Source organism: Toxotes jaculatrix, chromosome 1, assembly GCF_017976425.1.
Source record: "Toxotes jaculatrix isolate fToxJac2 chromosome 1, fToxJac2.pri, whole genome shotgun sequence".
In the NCBI taxonomy this organism is placed as follows: Eukaryota; Metazoa; Chordata; class Actinopteri; family Toxotidae; genus Toxotes; species Toxotes jaculatrix.
Window position 1 is genome coordinate 26,534,721 of NC_054394.1, and position 13,932 is coordinate 26,548,652.

The 13,932-nt window shown below is 40.4% G+C and overlaps 1 protein-coding gene across 1 annotated transcript in view; it reads left to right on the forward strand.

Annotated features, from left to right (window-relative positions):
* Window positions 1-13,932, forward strand: part of trip4 (thyroid hormone receptor interactor 4) — a 63,941-nt gene that overhangs the window by 24,819 nt on the left and 25,190 nt on the right. Inside the window, exon 12 of the mRNA XM_041043966.1 lies at window positions 1,970-2,072. Coding sequence (XP_040899900.1) covers window positions 1,970-2,072 — 103 coding nt within the window. The remainder of the gene's footprint in view (window positions 1-1,969; window positions 2,073-13,932) is intronic.

Below are 13,932 nucleotides of genomic sequence, written 5' to 3' on the forward strand. Positions count from 1 at the left end.
CATGTGACGTTCCCCACCACTCTGCACCGTGATTGCCCAGCTGTACAGAGGCGGGAAAGTAAGCCATCTAAACTTCTCTCTTTAGCTCTTTTTTCATTTGTTACACAACAATTTTGTGGTACTTTACATGTGAACAGCCGAGTGCAACGCCATGAATGTCTTCCAGGAGAGGCTGTTGGAAAATCTCTCTCTCTCTGCCAGCCGAGGTTTTACTCCGCCGGCCATTCAGAACTATAAACACTTTTGATTTCTGACGTAGTTTAACAACACGTTGTAAGAACTAGTTCTGAAAGATCGTAAACCGACCCTAATACATATTTGTGGTGCTTGTGAATGTTAACGGCAGCAGGATGGGTGTGTTCGGGATCCACTCAATATAAACCACTGTGCCTCTGTTCATGGCAATGAAGGAACGCAGTTTAACAATGTGACACTGTGCAACATTAATAACCACATCAATAATAAAGTTGTTATTGTTAATGTGTTATTATTATTAATGTGGTTCATTGAAGTGTTTTTTTGGACAACAGTGGAGCTCTGAGGCGCAGAGGAATAAGCTACATCAAGCTGTAGCCACACAGAGAGAACGGAAGAACTACTTCTTATTGTTGCCCTTGTTTCTTTTTTTTTTTTTCATTGGGATTTGTTGACAAAAAGAAAACTAGAGCACCCAACACATTTTTGCACTCACAGCCTTCACCTTGTTTAACCCGTACTCAATCACAGATAATTTTGCTTAAGGGCTGTTGGGGGAATTTTCTAACTAGGAGATGACATACTTGACTGGGAGACCTAATTTAATTGGAATCACTGTGTCATTTGCCATAGGAAGACGGAATCAAGGGGCTCTTTTAAGGTCCCCTCCAATGTCTAATGACTCTGAGTGTTTATGTATTTTATCACTCGCTGGTGTATTACGCGCATGCTGACATGGACTGTAATCTGGAATAAACATCTCTATCATCTTTCCCCCAGTTTGTCAGGGGCCATACAGATGGATCGCCGACTCTGTTGATTTCCCTTAAAAGCCCCAAATTTGTCACAACCTTCAGTGCACCTTTGAGGGAAACAGGCAGGCTGTGAATAAGAGAAGTTGGGGGGAGGGAGAGGGAGAGAGGAAAAAGCATGCTGTCATGAAAAGAGCCGCTTCCTGGCTGGCTAGATGCAATCATGGGCACTATCTGATAGCGCCGGAGGAAATTGGATGAGCTGAGAGCCGTTGGCTGCCAGTGATGGGAAAGATGACTCCTTTGTCACTGTGTCAGTCAATTCCCTACTCTCACCTGAGAGACCAATCAATAACACTGGGAGAGAGAGGTTTTCTCCTGTCTCTAGGCCTCGGTATGCTGTAGGCTGCTGTCAATTATGTGCTGTAAAACAACCTGTCCTTCATAGGAATGTGGTACAACATGTTATATATGGTATGCATAAATATGTCAAGGTTGTGGTTAAATGTGATGTATTTCTGTAGATTTAAACGTAAGCTTTTAATAAATCATGATATGTTAGAAGTTAACAATTCTATGTGTAATTAATGAGTGGACACGAATATTGTACACCTGATTTTAATCATTTTACTGCTGTGATGCACTGTGGTCTTTCACAGTGTGCATATGCACAATGTTTCCTCTGAAAAAGTCTTTTGGACGTCTGCATTTTGGTGCTGGTTGTAATAAATTTTATCACTCGCAAGCGGTGCAACTGCTCTCATTAGCAACTGCTTCATTAGTTGTGCAATTATAGTGCGCAAGACCCATCGAGACTCATAACTATCAGTTGCTGTCAGGCATGTAGCAGTACATCAGGCTAGGAGGACATGTAGCATGATTTAGGCATATAAATAGAGACACTCACTGAATGATTCATAACCGTGATACAGGGCATCATGAGCCTTAACATGTTCTGTGCACAGTATGGCCATGCTAGTTCTGTGTAACATGACTTGCTTCACTGTTCTTTTCTTCTGAAGTTCCCTGATACCTGTGAGGAGTCCACCTCCCCATTCGTCTTCATCTGCACCAATCCCCAGGAGCTGCTGGTGAAATTCCCCATGAAAGGGAAGCACAAGATCTGTAAGTCCTACTTCTTTTATGTCTTGGGGAAGTGGAGTGGATGAAATTAGCCTGAGCCGACGAAGGATTTTTTTATTATTTCTTTATTTTCTATCAGCTTTCCCCTCTGCATTTGCGTATGCTCACACGCACACGTAAATAGACATGTAAAAGAGTGATAACGCAAGGCACAGTTCATGATTACTGTATTGTCATTAATAAAACAGAATTACACCCACACACGCACAAAGCATGCTCCCCCATACACATGTACAGATTCTCTCTGAGAGCCATCTGTAAAGACGGGATTTTGCTGTCAGGTTGCCTGGGGGACAAGCCGGGCCTGGATGTGCAATGTTGTTGCTGTATTGTGTGATTTATAATAGGACTCAAACACATTTTCCCTCTGCTGCCATAGCTGCTGCTGCAAAATGATGTACCTGCAAGCTCTTTTGTTAATATTTCAAAACCCTCTAAAGACTTGAGAGGATTGTTTATGCAGCTGTGCCTCTTTCAGATCTTTCCAGATCGATGGAAAAGGCTTTTTGAGAGGCTCAAGGTAAAAATTTAGCAGGAGCTGTGCCCTTTTTACTTCACTAAAATGGATATGATGGCCTTGTCTCCATTTTTGTGTAAATGAGGAACAGTTAAGAAGGTTTTAGAGGTTTAGCATAGACCTGAACAGAAGTAAAATGTAATGCATGTTAAATTGGATGCTAGCAGGTCTTAAAAAATCTGCAAAGTTTAACGGCTGATATAGAAACTTTCACTCTATGTAAGTATGTATATAGTGCTAAAGTCTTCAGCTGTCTTTCCAGCTACACTGCATCTGAAGTGAAAAATCAAGCTACTCATACTCACTTGTACTTTTCATTTTCTCTTTCAAGTGGTCTTAAGTTGTTTATACTTTTCACTCTGCCATTAACATGGTCTTGAGTAAAAGGCTAAACTTGATCAGACATGCTGACACAACGTTACAGGTCTGCTGTTGTAAGCACAGATTGCTGTAGGGAAAACTGCACCTACATTATTTAAACCCAGTAGCTTGTGGTTTTATGAATCAGCAGCTTACTTTTAATTGGCTGATAAAATGAATATGGCTTTGTGGAACTTGCCTGTAAAAGAAAAAAACTGTTAACCATCAATAGACTTTATTATTCATTTTTAAAGTATATGGTGCTCAATGCTTTTCAACTTCAAATTTCCAAATCTCCAAAAGGAACAAACTGGAGATTTCACCCAGACACTGAACTTTGCGGATTTATCTTCTGAAAAATGATCAAAAAGCCAAATGCTGTCTCAGACAAAAGAGAAACGTGAAAGTAAGACATGTCTACTATCCATAAAGAAATCCTGCCAGCACTAATTTGAAGTAGGTTACCTTCCTCCCTACCTTCATTCTCAATCAGTGACATATTGCATGCCTTTCCTGGTGAGAAATGTAATGGCACTCTGCTATTATCTGTCTCCCTTATTGTCCTGTCTGCCCTCCAGCTTTGTTCCAGCTCTGGCTTTCTCATGTATAATATGATATGCCCATTCTGAGCCAAACACACACACAGACACAGACGCGCCACAACCACTCATTTTCTTATGATTGTTTAGCGATGCATCCTACAGACAACAGTTTTTTAAGTCTACTTAACAATCCAAATCTCTACGTAATATAAATAATTCACACGTAAGAGCGCTGATACACCCTAAAATTGGGCACAGACACCAGTCAGTAGTTCTGTTCATACAACACTGGGTGTAGGACAATATGTAATCCAAGAACCTGTGAAATGTTTTTAAAAATAAATCACATCAAATGAAAATATTTAGGAATATCACACATATGCAAAATTATTCATTATGCACCAAAGTTCATTAAGTAATTACCATGTCCCATCACATCATGTCTTGTGGTTTTGAACAGTTTTGCATGTAATTCATGCCTTTCATGTAGTGTGCATTGATCACAATGTACTCCCAGCTGTACGTGTTAGCCTGGTATTTAGATTGGTTATCCTGATCCACCGGACCTACGCAGTCCAGCCCGGTCTTATTCACCAGTCAGATTTTCACTATCTCACTCTCTTGCTCTCTCGCCCCCCTCTTCCACCTCAATTCCCACTGCATCTCACGGGTCAAGGCATTGCCGCTCATCTTACTCAGGGGGCTTAGCACAAGTATTTTTTGCTCCCGCAGCAGCTTACGCTGACAAGATCCGCTTGTCACTGCCATCGCCAGCCATCTCATGCCTCATCAGAACGAGCAAGAAAAGAGTAGAGTTCCCTGCTTTTCCATCCCTTTCAACACACTCAAGGCTTAATTGCATAACACAGGCAATTCTGAGTTTTATCTTTAGTGTACTAAACATTAATATGATTGACAATTGCAGGTATGTTACCTGGTAACTACCATCAATGAGCTTACCTTATATACATACAGCTCAACAATATTACACCAAACACAGTAAAATAACTTCAAAACCAAACGTATAATATGTAAAACACTAAATTAAACATTAATGGGTTATTTTGCCAACCAGTCATGAAAAATGTCTTGGTCTAATTGCTTTGCTGGAGGTTTGTTTTTCTTCACCTGCCACTTTTTCGCTTTGGCTGCTCTGCATTTTTGTGCTTGGAAGTTTGCAGCTGCTTCTGCTTTTATGTGAATGGGAATTGTTGTGATTTGAATGACGGGAGAGCCAAGCCAGTGAGCTGAAATCTGCATGATGCTGCAGTCTGGGATACTGTTTCTTATAGAATCGTCAGCACTAGGTAAGATTTCGCTTTACTGGCAGTGTAGTAATATTGCATATTGCAGCTGGAATCCACATACGGATGCACATTATTGGATGCATTTGGCAATTATGAAATAATGTGATGCTGCCTCACTCTCCAGCCAGTTTTACAGTTGGCTTTGTAGATAATACGTTAGGCACTGCTCAGTGCAAACTCAGGGTTGATCAGTCATTACCCTGTGGAGGAGCCTGTGGCATTTAAAATGGCACACAGCCAAGGCTCACTCCCTGTAATAAGGGATGTGCATTATGGTTTATGGTCACATCCTGTGAACATTTGTATCTCTGTGTGTGTGTGAGTGTGTGTGCGTGCTTCTGTGTATGCTGAAGGTCAGTCTGGGCGTTGAAAGCTATTTGGCTCTCTGACATGAACCTGAATTTCCTTTTTCTCTCCCTTATAGCAATCCCTCACTTCCCCCCATGTTTTTAATAGCCTGACATTCTCTCTGTGTGATGTGGCTGTGTACACACAGCTAGAAAAGTGAAACACAAACCATATACCACTAAGACATTTTCTTCATGCAGTGTGTGTTAACTGTAATACAGTAATTCAAACCAAACCTGCTTGTCAGACTATAATAATGTTTTTTTATTTTTATTTTACAGTGAATAATTTTACCTTTTCAGCTCTATTTCTATTAAAACTGCAGAAATGACTGGACCTTGTCAAAAACAGTTACATAACATGTCAGCTGATCCTAAAGATGCACCACACTAAATGATATAAAAGCTTAATTATAACCCTCAGCAGGTCTTAACCACTGATTTTCAACATTATGGAGAGGTTGGTCTCCCTTGATCAGAGAAAAATAGATTAGGTCACAGTGGAGAGTTAATTATCTCGTAGCATGCAGGGATCCATGACTGAAATTTGAAAGCTGGAGGCATCACAATTAGCCGCCAGTCATATTTAATTTTATGACCAGAATCTGGACAAATCTGAAGAAGGTCCTGTAATCTGAGCTCAGGCTACTGCGATCAGTTTTCAGCTGAATGTGTGATGGCGGCTGTTTTCACAGTCAGGCAGGTAGTTTGTTCCTGGCATAAGCCGTTCCTGTTCCATCCCCTGTGTCATCTAAAACTGCACATAGCCAGGGATGTGTGTGTTACTTACACTTTCATACGCGTCTGAATTTATTTAGGCTTAACTTTAGATTTTTTCCAAGTTTGAAGGCAGAACTTTGAGTCACTGTTCATCTCAACTTAAATTGGTAGACATCATGCTGAGACTGTTGTTGCCGAGCGAGCCCGAAGCTGCTACTTGCTGTTGAGTTATTTTTAAACTTCCTATTATGAATCCTCGGAAGTATTAAAATCCGATTGCTTCAAAGCACGGAGACTGCATACCCATGGTAATGTTCCGTGAGCAAAATCAAATTACTTTAACCCTTGTTTAAAGACTGCTTGACTTGCAAGAAGGAAAAAAAAATCTCTTGTCCAAGCGTTCCTATATTAAAATGACAAAAGTACAGAATTGGTTAAGAGAAGTGCAACAGTTCAAGATCAGTCTATAGTATTCAAAGTGTGGCTCATAAACTCAAAGCACCTAATGACTTTTGTTCCACGCCGGGATAATTTGGCTTTAAAAGTGATGTGAGGCGATATGTTATCACAATAACAAATTCAGAGTGTTATAAAAAACAAAATGTCCTTTAACATTCTTTAAAGAAGAAACAGCCATTCCCAGCTCTACACTCAGTTTGGTGCTGAGTTTATAACATACATTACACATGAATTCTGTGAGTGCTTTGTGAACGTTGGCTCATCTTTCTCTATAGAGAAGATTAGTCACACTAATGGCTTTCCCAGCAGATACAAAAGAACTCTCTTTTGCTGAGGTTTGATCCAGCTACAGCCAAGGAAGTCATGGATATAATTGCTAAGATGAGAAATTCAGCTCCAGCAGCAGGTCATGATGAGATCTTTTTATCTCTTGTAGCGTAAGTCATTGACATATATAATCTCAAAATCACTGGAGACTGGAGGAGTTTCAAAGGACCTCAAGGTCGACAAAGTAGTTCTCCTGTCTTAAGCCTGAGGTGCCCACTTCATTTTCTTCCATTTAATTCCAGCAGTTATCAATAGTACTTTTTAGAATATTCTCACACTTGAGTAGTTTCTTACAATGTATATAATGATGTTTTGTTATCCTACAATATTATCTTACAGTGTCACTTTTTAGGAAACTGTAATACCGCACATAGCTGTAGATTGTTGAGCATAAATGGAAATATACTCTTGACTTGATAGGTAGAATTAGACATGATGAGAAATGTACTTTTGACCATGCTAACCTTGATGACTAGTACGTTACGTTTCCTGCTGACTGCTTCACAATAAAAGCCACAGGTTGAATTCTCCTCATGTGAGACAGCAGCAGTGAGAAACTTAATACAGCTCTGATACAGTGTTATCAGGGTTAACCACAAACGGCGAGGCTGATATCAGTTAGACACAGTTCATACAATAACGCCGGATTACATGCATGCCTCATTTCCCTCACGCACGTGTTGAACTCGGTAATGGTGGACTACATCACTAACAATGAAGAATTATTTTATGGAAACTGGAAACATCAATGAGCTTACCTTATATACATACAACTCAAATGCTTACACATAACTGCTGTAAGCCCCATCCATTAAAACAATATTACACCAAACACAGAAAAATAACATCAAAACCAAACGTATAATATGTAAAACACTAAATTAAACATTAATGGGTTATTTTGCCAACCAGTCATGAAAAATGTCTTGGTCTAATTGCTTTGCTGGAGGTTTGTTTTTCTTGCATATATTGCGGTTTACAATATATGCAACACTAACGCACACAAGTAATACAGCCCCAACACATGTAGTAACGTATTCAGTAGTAGCCACTGTTTGATGTCTTATCATTTGTCTCCATGTGCACAGTTAAAAAATACAGACCACTGAAATCCAGTACAGTACATATTAGGCACCCTTATGGGACTTGCTCGAGGCAAAGAAATCTATATTTACTTGTTCCTGTGTAACAGTCACGTGCCAAGGGACTGGTGAGTATACATCACAAATAAATGATTCTCTTTATTTGATTGTTATGCATTCAGTATCATATCCCTTGTACACAGTGCACTTCCAGCTTTTCAGTGTAATTTGCATTTTCCACGCATACATTATGGAGCTGTTGCAGTATGTATGGCTTTCATCCCTCGGGTTGTAGCACATATGGAAATAACACAAGTGAAAATATTGTACTTGAAGCTTGCTCTACTAACCACTGGCTGCACTGTTACCTTGTTATTACCTCTTTGTTTTTATGTGTGAAATCACAGCAGCATGGGATTGCAAATAGAGAAAGCCAATTACCTAACAAATGTCCATCTTCTCTCCTGAGGTGGTCATGATTTTTTTTTTCTCCTTTATTTCTCCCCTGCGCTCTTCCTCTGTCATCCACTGCTGAGAGACAGAAAGAGGTTAGAGCGGCGGAAGTCCTGTTTTGGTTATTTATTCATGGATTTTCCATTTAATATTCATGCCTTTTTCAGGACTATCTGGGTGCAGAGGAGAATTTGCTGCCTCGGAGGCAGCCGGGGCCAAAAATCAGGTTTCAGCTCGAATGAGCCCAGAGGATGAAGGGGAGAGAGAGAGAGAGATAGATAGAGAGAAACGAGAGAGCAGGGTTTCATGTGTTCTCTAGTAAATGAGAGGCAGGCCTTGAAGGTGACAGGCTGTGTTTATTACTGATCTGTCAGCCGGTTAATGGGGAGAGGAGAAGAGAAGAGCGAGGAGAGAGCTGAGCTGTAGAGCAGAGACCAGAGTACACAGTCATGGGAGGAAGAGAGAGCCCCAAGCAATAAACTTTGCCATACTAGATCTGCTCGTCCTTACAGATTCAGTGACAACACTCCTGCCTGCATGCTGAATTGCATTCACTGGCAACTAAATTAGCATCTGTATAAGAAACAATGTGTAATGAGGGTAATTTGCTGTATTGTTATGAAATCAGTATTTTTCAACGAATAAACATTAACAGAGAGGATTAAGACTGAGACCTGTTGTTAACGTACTATATTTTCCTAAGTTTGCCTTCCACATCCACATCACGGCATGAACTCTGTACACCCCATCCAAGCACAGCCCCCCAAAAAAAACTGTGTGAACACGTCTGTGTGTGCAGACACCCGATTTCTCACACCAAGGCTGAGACATGCTTCTTGGAGCTGCAGGAGACGTTCAGTGTCGTTTTCTTGGCTGTTTCTTTCATGCTCTTTCGTGCAGCCTGTAAAACGTTTTTCTTTGCTGTTTTGAACGCGCCTCCTGACAGGAGATAAAATCAGCCAATCAGCTTGTTTGAAGGTCTGCACGACGTCTTGTTGAGATTTTTTGGGGGGGGGGGGGGGGGGGGTTACACGTTGGCTCCTCTTTGAGACTTTGCCACCTGCAGTTACTCATAGCACACTTATATGTGTAGGTTCACAGACACTGTGATGTGAAAAGTATAATTTTTTTTGGAGCAGACAAGGTTTCACATGTGTATCTGGGCTTTTTAACTTTACAAGTTGAACTACACTGAACATTTTTTGCTATATCCTTATGTTTGTCTTACTGCACTTCATTGTATAAGTAAAATCTGGCATTGTATATTTTATGATTATTGTGTATTTTGATTGATGTATAGAAAGTTTAAAAAATTCTATACATTTCACATTGTTGAAAAAACTGTGTTGCCTCGGTAAAGACATTTTTTACCTGACAGCTTTGTGGTATTTGATTGCACTTGAGCTCAGAGGGTTTTATCAGCTGCCTTTGGTAATGAAACCTCTCGGTTTTCCGTCTCGCTAAAGGGTGAAAAGGCTGTGTAAAGAAATTGCTCTTTGGTGTAGCAATAGATTTGTCTTTCCTTATCTTAACCAAGCATTGGTGCCTTTATCAGTCACCATTACAAAACCCATATCAATCAGCATTCGACGTGCCGCTGCTTTCTTCGGTGTCACGTTTGCTGCATGACTGGCATGCTTCCTGCCTTAAGCATGCATATTTTATTTAGTCATTACCTCCTGTAATGGAACTGCTATTTAAATATGTAAAGTTCAATTTCATTATTATTATTTGTATGTGGAATGTGTTACAGAGCTTCATGTGTACACTTAATGCATACACGTGGCCCTGGTTTAAACAGCTTGTATGTATCTCTGTGTGATGAAGGCACTGAAGTATACTAAACGCTTACTGTGTCCTTTGTTCTGATATATATGTTAGTGTATTGTTGCACAACCTAGTTTTTTCTGATGAGGCCTGAGGGACTTACACTCCTGAGGTTAAAATTGATTTAGGGATATAACACGGATGGAAGTGTAGCAGGCTGAGCGATGCCTGTTTCGTGCACTCAGCACAGCGGATTTCAGAACCTGGGTTTTGTAACCAAATCATTTTCACCTTGCAAGTGAAATAAAGTACAAGCGTTTTCACATGCAGGCTCGGGCTATCATCTGTGGTTTTCATTCTTACCTGGGGCTTGTATAGAACACAGCTAATCAACGTTCGACTGCTCGTCTCTTCCCAGAGCAGCAAACGCATGGCCTCACATTCTTTATTTATACGGGTCAGTGTACATGAAAGGAGGCGCACACGGTGCATAAACAGCACTTTCTGGTTCATGTTATTCATATTTACACATTGCTGACATATGTGCAAACAGAAATGCGTGATCCAAAAACACATTTTTAACACATCTGGCCCCTGTCTCTTTTTTGACTGGACCTCCATATTGCACGTCTTCAGTTTTCTGTTTCCAATGCCTTTTGTTTTCTCTGTTTTCTCTGTCTTTTCTCTCCCTTTGTCTTTGTCTCTGCCCTAAGCCTGTCAGAGTAATCAATCTGGGTCAGCACTCAGAAGGGGGATGCAGACAGATGTGCTTTGCAATGTGATCGATGTCCTTGATTAGTGAGAGATTACTCCTGTGTGTGGGTGGGTGTGTGTTTGACTGATTTGGGAGAGGCCTGCTAGTTAGCATAAATGCAGTAGGCCTGCTGCCTTGATTCTGTTAATTTGTCAGGTTAGGAATTGAAGATCAATAGGTGGATTATTTGCACAGTTCAAGTAGCTGATGGAGGTGAGGATGTTAAACTAGACACGGCCAATGAGTCACTTAAGGTGGTTAAATACTGTGAGTGGATGTTTTTGCACTCACAGATTTCATGCCATATATTTTGTCAGCACCGATGCTGATAATTTAGATTCTGGAAAAATCGTCCTATATTCTTTTTTTTCTTTTTTTTTTTTTTTTTACATAAATACCAAACACAAACAAGCATGTTTGATAGGGGCTATTGGTAAACATAATGCACATAATGATAAAACACAGTAAGGGACAGTAAAAGACTAAATTTGTTATTAGTAGTAGAAAAACTATATAATTATGTCACTATTTATAAATCACCTCACATGCAGGCAAAAAAATATTTATGCACTGCAGTTGCACCTTTCAGTAGAATTCAATACAATAGAATAGCACCACAAACTACAGCCTCCAAAATAATCATACAGTTGAATCAACACCTCTGACCTGTGAAAAATACGGTTATATTAGTATAAACATTGACACACTTCTACCCAGAAGGCCATTAACATTTATTTCATAACACATCTTAACCAATGTAATCACCTTACTGCACTTGTGAGAAAGATCAACAGTGGTAATTCCCCTCAGAGGAGGCTGTCAGCTTTCCATCAGCTGTCAGTGTTTTCGCTTTGCCTGTTTTCAAAGGAGCATTTGATTCTTGTAGTTTTCCTCTCCCTCTGAAAAGAAGCAGACAGATGTAATAGCCATTAGCCTCGGGGAGAGACAGCACAGATGTGTCAACAAGGCTTGACTTTTACAGTCCAAGTGAAGTCTGAGCAAACAGTGGCTGTGTAGAGGCCTGTGTGGTTGAGCAGTGATCCAGGGACACGGTTGCACGGCGTTGCCCCGGGACTCCAAACAGACCGTGACTCTAGTTCTCATTACAAGAGTGGGTCAGACCACCCCAATACGGAAAATAAATAATGCAGGGGAAAACCTGAGTGCTGCCACCTCACTGACAACATCCACACAACCTTGTCCTTCATGAATAAGTGGTGCAACCTTTATACACTCCTACTGTAAGCTGTTTTTATGTACTCTTACTGCTCTGTGGCTGTGAGCAGTATGTGTCAGCTAAGGCTACAGCTTACGGTTATTTTAATTATTGATTCATTTGCCAGTTATTTTCTCAATGAATTGATTATTCATTTGGTCTAAATAATGCGACAAACCCAAGGTGAGATCTCACATGGCTTGTTTTGTCTAACACCATAAATCATCGGAATATACAGTTTACTGTCACATGTGACCATTAAAAGCAGCAAATCTTCATAATTCAGAAGCTGGAACCAGTGATTTATTTATTTATTTATTTTTTGCCAGGAGAAATGTCAATAATTTTAAGCTCAAGTGTCAGTTAGCAACGGCCATTTGACGAACCTGAGCATCTGTATCTAAATCCACTCCTTCCCTCCTTTCTGACTTTCTCATGGTCTCCAAAAAAAAAAAAAAACGTCAAAAAATTCAATTCTTTATCTTAATTTGATCTCAATTTCCTGTAGCTGTTGCAATTCAAAGTCCAAGATGAAAGAGTTGAAATTCTAATTAAGCCATAATGGGAGCAGCAAGTTGATATTTTTCCTCCCTGTGCATTTCTCCCTAGTCAGCCCTCTCCCTCCCCGTATGTTTAGCTTGATCTCTTCAAATTTATTTCCTACTTTGTAACCAGAGGCAAGAGCCCTTGACTTGCTGCCCCCACAGCCACAGCCAAGGCAGCCATTTAAGTTGTGATTAAAAATTAATGGTTGAGTGAGAGGCAGCAGAGAGGGAACAGGGGAGGGCAGAGAAAGGAAGAGATAATGCTTGAGCAAGAGGATAGGCTTTGGAGAGAGGAGCAAGCCCAAGCAGCAGCTGCTCCCTGATAGAGGGTTGGAAGGTCTTCTCACAACTCTGCTGTGTTTAACTGCTCCGCTCACACCCCACCATGAATATTGCATTACCGCACTATAGGGCTCCTTGTGTTACCCCCACTGTGTGCTGAGCAGAGCTGCAGCCACAGTGCCAAAGCATCGCAGTCAAGCCTTCCCCCCACTGTGAGAGGGGTGTTCGCATTCAGGCTGACACGCCACACAAAGCAGACCAGCCTTCACATCACATGATCACCAGACTCGTTCAGAGAGGACCCTGTTTCATTGCATGTCACCATCAATTATGATAACAGCAGCCATCAAAAAAAAAAAAAAAGAAATAAACTTCGCTGGCATTTAAAACAGTTGTTATTGCTTTTTTTGGCTCGCAATCTCTGACGAAGCTGTTTGAAGGACTCTTTTTACAGCCTTTTCCAGTTACTAAGCAAAAAGGGACAGGGATGGTTGTCATTAATAAGCACATGCATAACCATGGTTGCTTTAAAGGACTGAGTGTTAATACATTTTAACTTTATGATGCATCAGACTGACTCTGTGGCCATTTCTTTAAAAACTAAACAGAAATATCATGGGGACTGCACAAGGTCCTGACCTTGGCTTTAGCAGATGATGAGTGGTGGCACTTACATGACGGCCTGCCCTTTTCTTCCCTCTGCTGTCTTTCTCTAACTGTTTCATTACAGAATACAGAGTCCATTACCCACTGATTCAGGCGCTTATTTCAGTACTGCTAACATTATTTCCCTATAGTATAGCTCCTTTTCAGCTCAAAGTGCTTTGATTGGAATAGCAGTTCTGACCATTATTGTCATCAATGATGGTAATAAATGTACTTGCCAATTGTATAACTTAAAATTTGGGATATCGTAACTTAAGTTACCCACCAAAGTTAGCATTTCACACTTAAAAAGACATTTGCTTCTTTTATGTCTGTATGCTAACTATGGCAAGGCAAGTTCAATTATGTAGCACATTTTGTACACACATTACACTATTCAAATGAATGGAATAATAAAATTATGTTATTATTAGCTTAGCTTAGCTTAGCTTAGTTTAGCTGGGCTCTCTCAGAAACCACTTCTAAAGCTCACTATTTAAGACATTTTATATCGTTTAT